The sequence below is a fragment of the Camellia sinensis genome, chromosome 2, assembly GCF_055761805.1.
Source record: "Camellia sinensis isolate YWXY chromosome 2, ASM5576180v1, whole genome shotgun sequence".
Lineage (NCBI taxonomy): Eukaryota > Viridiplantae > Streptophyta > Magnoliopsida > Ericales > Theaceae > Camellia > Camellia sinensis.
The window spans coordinates 24930017-24941492 of NC_138962.1; the positions used below are offsets into that span (position 1 = coordinate 24930017).

The 11476-nt window shown below is 39.5% G+C and overlaps 1 protein-coding gene and 1 long non-coding RNA gene across 2 annotated transcripts; both read left to right on the forward strand.

Annotated features, from left to right (window-relative positions):
• The first annotated feature begins 1547 nt into the window (after positions 1–1547).
• On the forward strand, positions 1548–3657 carry LOC114274991 (uncharacterized). Its single transcript, XR_014360694.1, has 3 exons — positions 1548–1892; positions 3190–3442; positions 3597–3657. It is a non-coding gene; the product is annotated as an uncharacterized LOC114274991 (long non-coding RNA).
• A 97-nt stretch (positions 3658–3754) lies between these two features.
• On the forward strand, positions 3755–5522 carry LOC145819922 (uncharacterized). The gene is made up of 3 exons (XM_082913945.1): positions 3755–3894; positions 3988–4331; positions 5206–5522. Coding segments are annotated over exons 1-3 (462 nt in total). The 5' UTR covers positions 3755–3777; the 3' UTR covers positions 5207–5522.
• Positions 5523–11476: the final 5954 nt, after the last annotated feature.

Consider the following 11476-nt stretch of genomic DNA (forward strand, 5'->3'; position numbering starts at 1 on the left):
TTCAGTTGATCGAAGTGGCCCAAGGTTTGAAAAAAGGCAAGAGTTGCATTGGTTTGGCATTGGCCGAGACTTTGATGGGCTTAGACGCCTTTCATAGGCAGGAGACTACCAGATTCGCGGGGAGTCCACTACTTCTTCAGGTATTGTTTTCCACCCTTTCTCATATGTGTTTCTCACATCACTCGGCACTCATGCTCTATTTTTCTCTCAAAGCCCTTTTCTCACTTTTCTCTCAACATACATCTCTCTATTCTTTACTCTCTCTTTTCTTTCATCCCTCCCCAGGTGTGGCTTATAGATAAGCTGATGGTAGTGGACTCTTGCCCTGAGTACTCAGCTTGAGGTTATTTCTTCCACCACCGACTAGTGGATTTCCCGAATGAGGGATGGTGGTGCAACTGGATGTGCAACAGGTCTGTTTCTGACATCGGTTGACAATGCCCTTGGCTTAACTTGATCGAGATCAGTTACAGCATGGCTCGACAACTTGGCATACAGTTGATCGGCCTTACGCATTACGTGTTCTATTTCCCTTTTCGGTTCAAACGTTAGTTTGGCATGACTAGAGGGGGTAGAGTACCCGGTTTCATTCCCCATCCGTAGTTCACACTTGGATAGGTACCTCACTGCTTGGAGGACGAGAGAGCTTCTGGCCCCTGCCCCTACTTTTAGTTGCGCCCTTTCTGGCGAATGCTATGCATGGCTTAGCTCAAGGATGAAGCATCAACCGGGCCCACTTTGGTTTCAGAAGCTTCCACAAGCACAAGCGGAGGACGCAAGAGCACCTGACTCATCTATGTCGCTAGCTTATTGCTTTGACCTTTTTTTCAAGTTTTTTCAATGTAATAAAAGCAACTTTGATTTGTGTCAGTGAGTTGGGGAACTTTATGTTGAAATCAATGAAATTAAAGTTATGAGTACTAAAAACTTATCTTTTGGTCCAAAAATGGTCTAAGTTGTAAATGGTAAAATTTGAACAAAATCAGCTTTTATTAAAACTTTTCAAAACCATTTTCGAAAAGGGTCACCACTTGACACGCACGGAATCAATCCTCAAGGTGTACAACCCCAAATCAAAAGATCACAAATTGCCCCTTGATTGAACACCATTGCTCAGCATTGTACCCAGCTCTTCTCTCAGAGTAAAGATCACAACCGAACTCTCGTATAACGAACAGACAAAGATGACCTGATCAAACAAATGGATAGGACAGTTGAGTTGGAGGTGATTACGGCCGAACTTCAGGATGAAGTTTCTTACGTATCCCAAAGACAGGAATCAGGCCTTATGTAGTTCGGTTTAAATTCATTTGAGTATTCACTACAAGAAATTAAGGTTTTAAAGACAAATTTTTAGAGACAAAAATAATTTGTTTGTAAAAATTATACTTTTAAGGACAAAATAAAAGAATTTTTTAAAAAATATATTTAATCATATTTGCACATTTTCTAGACAATTTTGTTTAGTTGAAAAAGGATCAATCACTTTTCTCTACAATTTTAGTTGGTCTCTAATAAATCCAAATCATATTCCTACAATTTTAATTGGTCCCTAATAAACCCAAATAATATATTATTGTATTTTATATATCAATTTTTGAACTCATATAGTCGGGAACAAAATGAAAAAAAAGGTTTCATCGCTCTCTCTCTCTCTCTCTCTCCCTCTTTCTCTCTCTATCAAATCCCTAATTTCTTTTCGTGCATCTCTTTTCTACGGATTCGATATATGAATTCACTGGTTCTTCTCAACGATCTCGTTGATTGCTTCTGATCTGTGGTTCATCATTGTCTCAAAGCATCTCTGTCCAGGGCTGGATCGCTCCGTTGCCGCCTCATCTCTCCTTGATTCTCCGATTTCCCGGCGTATCTCCGGTAGCGATTCCGATCAGGTACCATATATTATCAACTTATTTGATAATCGACTATCATATTTATGAATCGCCTATCATATATATTATAATCGACTTATGAATGGGAGTTAGAAAATGAAAATGAATATGATAATCGATTATCATGTATGTATCTGTATAATCAATTTGATATAACAGCAGCCTCTTGGATGCTTTTAACATTCTGAGATTTGAGTGGAAAGTATCTTGGGGTTTCTATTTGCAAATTTAGATTCTGTTTTTATATATTCATTCAGACATACGAGATTTACATGTTTTTGTGTAGCCTGAAACTTTAGAATTGGTTCTGATATATGATTGTTCGCTAAAGGTTATTTCTTGGTAGTATGTATTTGTTGTATATTGTTTGGGGATATATTTTAATATGAGATGCAAGTTTAAGCTCAGAATATTTTTTTGAATGCCCACAATTGAATTGCTAATACCGTATTTATCCTTTGATAAGCTGATGTCGTAGGTGTAGAAAGATTTGATACGTTTAAATGGTAAATTCAATAAAATCATGTTACATTCACATCAGTTGTGATTTCATCTCCAATTTCAAGGTCATTTCTAGTCTGTCTGTTCATGACATGTTTTACTGTTTATTGATAGTATGGATCTAAGTTTTAGGATAGCTACCACACTACATTCTTGTAAATGTTTTTTCTAGTTTGTATCAGTAGTGTCACTTGATGATTCCCTTATCAAGAATTTTAAATCTCGATGTTTTTCGGGGTCTTTTACGGATGTTTACGAATACAATTTTGTTCTAGTCATTGTTTTCTGAATGTCAGACCCTGGCAATTTCATTCCGTGGATTTGCTTGGGTGCATATAGGCATGATTGTTTGTAATGTTCAATAATTCCTTGGCTGTTGTTGACCACAAGGTTTGAAATTATTAATGAGTAATACTATAAACCCACCCTTATTAATCCAGAAATTACCCAAAAATTACACTCCACCACCACCCACATGGACCTCACACTACACAAATTAATCTCCAACACACAATCATCCATCCCAGAAAATTCTGGGTGGGTAAGTCTGGGTCCCCAGACTTTCCCATTATTAATTATGCTGCACTGGTATGCCTCGTGTAGTTGGATTTTCCAAGGCTACGAAACTGCATGTTGCCAGCAAATGGTTCATATCCCTATGAGATAATGCCCTGTTTCTTCGATGATGATTAATTTTTGGATCATATCAAGAGATATCACCTAACATCTATGCCATACAAGACATTCTTAGGTTCTTATCTGCTGCTTACTTTGACTACTCTTTTTATGAATGCAGCTGCATCAGCCAGTGACAGCTGAAGATTTGGAATCCGCTTCTACTACACAAGAAAATTAATAGGCTGACTTGAAATTGAGGGGAGCCTCTTGTTGTCTGCCAGAATTGCAATTCATCTCTCTTGCTTTGGCACATAATAAATTGAAGTTCAGAAAATCCGTCTGTGTCCCTCTGCACGTGCTGACACAACCACATGCGTTGAGAAGAAATTTGCTAAAAACCCAACTAAGGTTGAAGAGCTTGTCACCTAAAGGTCTGTGTTGCTCATGTTCTTACTAATATGAGCTTTTAACACCCGATAACATAAAAATGATTAATAGCATCACTCATATCAGTAGTAAACCTAGTAAAATATGACCAATTCTTTACGGCATTGTTATCATTATTATCATTATTTTTATCATCAGGGACGTATTTCCAACATCATTGGTGATCCTAGTCACTGTTTTTGGCGCCAATAGCCGGCTAAATTTAATTATATATATATACATATATTTTTCCAAATTTTGTGTGGATGAACAAACTTTTTATGTTTTGTAATTGTAATTGAACAACGCAATCTATATTGAGGTTTAATGTGTGCTATAAATGGCACAGCGAGACCGTGCCACTGGAGAGGAACTTGGACTTGTTGAGTTGTACAAAAAGACGCATTTTAGTGAGAAAAAAGAGGCATGGGTGCATGCTGATGCTGAGATTAGACATGTAAGACATCAATCTTTATGTACTTTCATTCCTTATATCCTTAATAAAATGTGGATGGATACTTAATTTTATCTCAACTAATGAATATTGTAGTACAAGCTTGAAAAGCGGCAAGAGAAAGCTATTGAAGAAGGATCTTGCCCGATATCTGATGAGCAACTTTCTATTGAGGTATTTGGACAAAAAGTTGGCTACATATGCGGCTTAGGGCGTGGTCGAAAACCAAGTACAACATTATCTGGAAAACTTACCCGTGCCCAACTCGAGAGGGATAATGAGGCTGCTACAAGGGAGGCTGAAGAGCAACGAAGAATCAATGAGGAGCTGGTGGGAAGAATTCAAATCTTGGAGTCTGATCGCACGGAATACAATGCCAAAGTCGACTTCTTGATGCAGCAGATCAGTCGAAGAGTACCCTCTACTGATTCTTCTTCTTAGTAAGTCATCTTTTCAGAATGTTTGAGTAATTGATATTTGTTTCATTCAATAAATCTGATGAATCTTAGGATATTGATATGATTGGATTACATGTATATGCTAGTACAGGTTATACATCATTGTGCTTTTAGTATCTTCTGAATTGTTTTCTTCAAGGCAGCAGCACCTGATCTGGGTCCCTTTTGATTGTTTGTGTTAAATCTGAACTGAGTTTTTGATCTTTTGTAGAAAATAAGAGGAAAGGACTATACATTCACTTTTCTAGAAAATTGTGAGTATTAACTTTCTAGAGTGATTTTATAAGATAAGATTACATTAATTTATGAGCAAGGGGGAGGACTAGTTTTGAACTCTTTCTCTCTGAAGGAAATGGATTACATAATAATGAGTGGGCGAAGACAATTTTTGAGGATTAGTTTTGAACTCATCACAACTTGCTGCATGTATACCAGCTGTGGACCTGATTTATACCACCTTAGGGGTAAATTTAGGGACTATTTTTTAGAGGTCTCTGGCATTACTCTTTAGAATTTTTATAAGTAGACAGAATTTTTTTGAAGAACGTATCACATGAGAGACAAACAGTGGGGTGCATTTGTGTGAGGCCCACATGTATCTCACGTGGGAGTGTGGCAGGCGATTTAGAACAATATTCTCCTTTTTGTCTATATATATATTTGCATAATTACACTTTTCATAGGAGTTATTCCTTTTACTTACTGTTCTACAAGGAATTGTTTTCACTGGAGTAATGTTTGTAATTGAACTTCAGATACTACAATCGGCACATTAAATTGTAATTTATTAAATTAATCTATTATTGGATAATTTTTAATTGGTAATCTATTTGAGAGTTTGGCCTATTCTATGCAGGTCCTGCAAGCTTGCGTCGATTTAAAGCTTGGGAGCTCTCTGCTAGATTTTGAATGCCATTTTAACGAAACCATTGAGAAGAAGATGCGATGAGTTGAGTTGAGTTGTTTTGTTATGTAGGTAGATATAATTCTAATAACAATCTGTTCATCGAACAGTTGAATGCTATAAACAATGCTTATAACACTAGCCTTATAAATTGGAAATGATACTTTTGAAATCTCTGTCATATATACAATCAAGATATTACGTACTAATGAATTAGAGCATGGTATTTGTTTGTTATTGAATGCGATGAGCATTTTTTTTTTTTTTTTTTTGTGTGTAGTTGAATTTTAATTTGGAGATGAGTGGATGGTTTGGTGATATATATTTTCTATTTGGTTGTTGAGAAATCAAGAAAGGAATATAAGTTGATGTTCAAATTAGTATTTTTAGAATAATTGTTACAAAATCAAAAAAAAAAAAAAACAATTATCAAACTTTTAGAGACCAATTTTAGTTGTCTCAAAAAATATTTAATAAGCTTTTAGCCACTATTTTTATTTATCCCAAAAATTAGAACTTTTAACCACCATTTCCCTTTGTCCTAAAAAACTAAAACTTTTACGGACCACTACCATTTGTTCCAAAAAATTAAAACTTTTAGCCACCAATTTGTGTTGTCGCAAACATTAAAACTTTTAGACACCAATTTGTGTTGTCGCAGAAATTAGTTTCTTTGTCTCCATAACTACCACTGTTGCCTTGGACTCTAAATAGACTTTTAGAGACAAATTTTGGTTGTCTCAAAATCAAAACTTTTTGCAACCACCTATTTTTGTCTCTAAAAGTCTATTTATAGTGACAAATGCAAAATTTTGTCTCTAAAAGTCATTTTTTGACTTTTCTGGACGGGCCATTTGGGACAAACTTCGCGACGGAGGAAATTGGTTGGCTAAAGTTTTTCCCAACAAATATTACACTTTTAGGGACAAAATAAATTTGTCCCTAAAAAGCTGATTTCTTGTAGTGATTAACTCTCTCCTTTTGCACTCTAAACTTTGCCAAAGTCGCCCTTTACGGCTTTCAACCTTGCGAGCTCAGTTTTTCTTTATTTCTAATTTTTCATGCTCTAACTTTTGCCTAGGTCGCCCTTTCGTTTTTTTGACCTAGTGAGCCTCTAAGGCATAGTATTTCTTCAACTTGTCGTTGTTGATCTATTATGAAAATTCCAGGCCATCTAGGTCCATGAGATTGACAGCTCCACTCGACCAGATAGTTTTGATGATGTAAGGACTAGTCCAATTGAGTATGAACTTGTCCCTAAGGTCCTGAATGCAAGCTCAGTTGTCTTTCAGTACCATGTCCCCCTCTTTGAGATTCTAGGACTTAACTTTCTTGTTAAAAGCCCTAACAATTTTTGCGCTGGTAGCCCTGAACAAGATACAATGCCTTCAGCCTTCTCTCATCAAATGGCATCAACTCTTCGAATCTGCTCTATTGCCAGTCCACATCTGCTATCTAACAATCAGTCATAACTTGCAGCGACGAGACTTCTATTTCAATTGGCAAAATAGCCTCGATCCCGTAGACAAGAGAAAATTGCCCATGTAGATGTCCGGATTGAACCCAGAGTGCAAATGGCAATTTATCTAGCTAGTCCTTGTAGGTCTCAACCATATTCTACAAGATATTCTTGATGTTCTTGTTGGCGGCCTGAACAGCTCCATCTGTTTACGGCCTATATGTAGATGACTTATGGAAAGCCACACTATATTTCTCCAACAAGCCTATCACCTCTTTCTTGAAGTGGGAGCCATTATCTGATATGATCTCGTTTGGGACTCCATATCGGCAAATAATGTTATTTTTGAGGAACTTGGCCACATGCGGTGCTTTCAACACTGCATAGGACTGAGCTTCCACCTGCTTTGTAAAGAAATCAATTGCCACTAAGTTTTATTCATGCCCATTCGACCCTTTTGGTGTGATTGCACTGATGACATCGATTCCCCAGACTGAGAAAGGCCATGGTGAAGTCATGTTGTACAATTTTGACGGCAGGATATTCATATGATTGGCGTGAATTTGGCATTTCTGGAATCGCTGAACAAAACCAATACAATCCTCCTCCATAGCGGACCAGTAGTAATCTTGCCGGAGAATCTTCCAGGCTAATATCACTCCGTTCATGTGCGCTCCGCACTCTCCTCCATGGATGGCCTCCATTAGACACTTTGATTCCTCTTCTTCGACACACAACTTGTGCAATCCCAGATGACCTCTCTTATACAGTTTACCTCCACAGATAATAAATTGGACGGCTATTCACCGTATTCCTTGTTTGTCTTTGGCATTTGCCCATAGTGGATAAATCTCCTTTTCCAAGAAGTCCTAGATGACCTCTCTTATACAGTACCAAGGGTTTTTGTCTTGTGCTTCATCTATTACGGCGATAGTTTCATACGCCGGTGTGTATTTCTGCTCAATGATAATCAGACGCATCTGGACTCCAAGTGAGATGTCTACCATAGATGATAGAGTTGCTAAAGCATCAGCAAACCTGGTGTTCTCTCTCCGTAGATGCGTGAAAGTCAACCTTTTAAACCTAGGAATCAGAACGTCCAGGGTCTGGTGATAAACCTTCATCTTTTCTTCTTTGACTTTCTAGTCTCCATTTGCTTGAGAAACAACTAAGTTCGAGTCCTCGATGACATCCAATCTTTTTGCCCCTAGTTCCAGGGCGGCTTTTAAACCAGCGATACACGCTTCATATTCTGCTTCATTATCAGACACATTGAATGGGAGTTTGAAGGCTAAAGGTATGTGGGAGTCGTCGGGTGCTATCAGCGACACATCTATCCCATTACTGTACTTATTGGACGCTCCGTCAAAGTACATTGTCCAAGTCTCCACCTCAACTTGCAGAATGGCTTTATCTAGGAACAAGTATTCCCCTAACTTATCCCACTCTATTAGGTGATCTACCAGGAACTCCGCTACAGCTCTCCCTTTGACCGACTTTCGGGTAACATACTTGTGATCAAATTCGGAGAGGAGAAACAACCAATAGGCTAGCCTACCCGTAAGCGCTGGTTTCTTAAAAATATATTTGATGGGATCTAATCTCAAAACCAGGATTATGGAGTGAGCTAACAAGTAGTGCCTCAACTTCCTAGTAGCCCATACCAAGGCTAGACAAGCTCTCTCCAACAGAGTGTAACGGGTTTCATAATCCAGCATTTTCTTACTCAAGTAGTAGATGGCTTTCTCCACCCTATCTTCAGATTCCTGAGCAAGAATATATCCCATAGTTGTGTCTGTCATTCACAAGTATAGAATCAAAGGCTTTCCCGGCTCTGGTGGTGACAATACCGACGGATTCTGGAGGTACTGCTTAATCCGCTCAAAGGTGAATTGACATCAATCATCCCGTCAGAATTTCTTCCCTTTCTTCAGGAGACCAAATAATGGTTCACAAGTCAAGGTTAATTTGGAAATAAACCGTCTTATGAATTACATTTTACCTAGAAAGCCTCACACCTCCTTTTCAATCATTGGTGGTGGCATTTCAAGGATGGCCTTAATTTTGGAAGGATTTACTTCGATGCCCCTCTATGTGATATAAAAGCCCAGCATTTTCCTACTGTTACACCGAAGGTGCACTTCTGTGGATTCAACCTCAATCTGTATTCTCTGATCCGTTGAAAGAATTTCTTTAAGGCGGTGTAGTGGCCCTCTCTTTCTTTGGACTTGACAATCATGTCATCTACGTACACCTCGACCTCTTTGTGGATCATATCATGCAGAATAGTGGTCGCAGGCCACTGATAGGAAGCCTTGGCATTCTTCAACCCAAACGGCATAACCCGATAGCAGTAGGTACCCAACGACATAGTAAATATAGTTTTCTCTCTATCCACGCGTATACCCAGAAAATTCGTCCATAAAGGATAGCAATGCATGGCCTGCAGTGAAATCCACTAACATATTAATGTGCAGTAGAGGAAAGTCATCCTTTAAACTGGCTTCGTTCAAATCCCAAAAGTCTACACACACTCGGATTTTACTATATTTTTTCAGCACTGGGACGATGTTGGCCAACCAAGTTGGATATTCAGATACTAACAAGAAACATGCCTTGATCTGCTTGGTGACCTCTTCCTTGATCATCAACGCCCAATCCGGACAGATTCTTCATGACTTCTACTTGACAGGTCGGGCCTCGGTGTGAAGAGGGATCCGATGCTATACAATCGCATGATCGATTCCAGGCGTGTCTTCGTAGAACCACGTGAAAACATCTTTGAAATCTTTTGATAAAGCGACTAAACGCTCACACTCTTTCGAAGACAACATGGACCCGATTTGGACCAGACATGGATCCTTCTCAGTACCCACATTAATAGCAATGATTTCATCAACGTAGTGTTTTGCAAACCTCTCCTTCTATCAATTAATCAAGTTTTTCAAAACCAGTTGAATTCCTTCCTTATTGTTTTCATTGAAATTCTGAAAATCTTGGTCAATGCAATAAACAAGCGGCACAGAGAAATACACAGAATCGGAAACGTTCTCATTCATAAGATCCAGCTCCTCGATTATAACTGACTCAAAAGCAAAAGAAAAAGAGGACCTAGACAAGACCTTGGCATCCAGGTTATCACCTCCAGGAATACCAGACTTAGACTCAGAAGAATTGAAATCTGATTTTGACTCCATAGACTCTGTGAAATCAGATTTTGGCTCATCACTCGATTAGGAACTAGATTGGTAGACCTCCTTCAGCTGCCAGATAAGAGATGGTGCTTCAGATGCATCCAAAATGCTGCTGGATGGGTTCACACCTAGTTAGTCTCCAATCATGAAGATGGTAAGGTTATCCACCATGTTCTATGAGTTAGCTGGAGGATCTGTAAGGAGACATGCCAGTGTTGTCCCTACTCGAAGCTCGCTATTGTCCGAGTCACTTTCCATGCTCTTTTCAACTTCAGCACTTGGTTCAGCCTTTTCCTCGGCATCACTATCTTGCAGTTGCAATTCAAAGAAGATTTTGAACCCAGGAACACTCTACTTCGTGGAATTCATCCAGGGCTCGGGAAAGCAGCAAAAAGGGAAATCTTCTCCCTCCTGAACGAAGCAGCCATTCAGCTTTCCCTGGATTGGCCTGTGGATAAGCTCATAGCGTTTCCTGGCCTACTTGGTTCTGGCTTTGGCTTAAGCTCTGTTTGTCATCTCTTCCCTTTTCCTGATCCAGTCCTCTTTGGTGGGTACATATCCTAAACCAAAGGCCTGTAGATTGTGTGGCATATCTTTCTGTGCGGCGATGCCTTTCCGACCATTTCTTCCAAGTCCCATTCCTGGCACATGTTGTAGTTTGTTCATGAAATAAACAAACTGGGCGTTGACATACATGCCCTCATCTGCTGCCAAGATGGTCTGCATCACTCAGGCCTCAGACAAAGTGAACCCTGAGAGGAATACATCCTCCTTGCCATGAGTGATCTCCAACACTGGGGTAGTTACCTCTAGCGGTAGGTGAATGGATGAATTCCTGAAAATAATCGCCACTCCTTTCTGTGAGGGTATTTCAACATTTGGTGGAGGGTAGAGGAGACTGCTTTCACAAGATGCAACCAGGGTCTCCCTAGTAGTAAGTTGAAAGTGGCTGGCACATTCAGGACATGGAACTCAACATCCTACTGAGCTGGGCCTACCTAGACTCTGATTTGCACTGTGTCCATGACCTCCCTGCTTGCATTATCATATGCCCAAATTGCTTGGGTAGTGGGCACAAAGTCTACTGGTCTAAGGCTGATGGCATAAGCTGTGCGAAAAGGACAGACATTGGTAGCTAAACTGGTGTCGACCAACACCACTGGTGCCTATTTTTCTCTGCACTCAACAGATATATACAGGGGTTTGTTGTGAGCTGAGCCTCCCAGCTGCAGTTCTTTGTCAAAAAAGTTTAGGTTCACACGGCACCACCTGGGAAGACCAATCCCACAAGCTGTTCAGGGGTAGTGTCAATGGACAATTTAGCTTTGTCCATTGCTAGTAATACAGCCTGTCGATGTACCCAGGAGGCCATAAGAAGACCCCAGATTGAGATGTTGGCTACACTGCCCCTTCTTCTGGCTACTTCTCTTTCTGTTTCTCAACCTCCCTATATTTCCCAGATACTTCAGCTTGATCTCAGTGTGGTGGCTTAAAATACTGCACACTTCTTGTCATGTGATCTATCTCTTCCGCGTACCACGTGTCATTTGGAAGGCACTCACCCCAGTCT

Coding starts and splice junctions, on each gene's coding strand:
- LOC145819922 (XM_082913945.1), top strand. CDS start 3,778: ATGGCACAGCGAGACCGTGCCACTGGAGAGGAACTTGGACTTGTTGAG. Junction 3,895..3,987: donor CTGATGCTGAGATTAGACAT/GTAAGACATCAA, acceptor TGAATATTGTAG/TACAAGCTTGAAAAGCGGCA.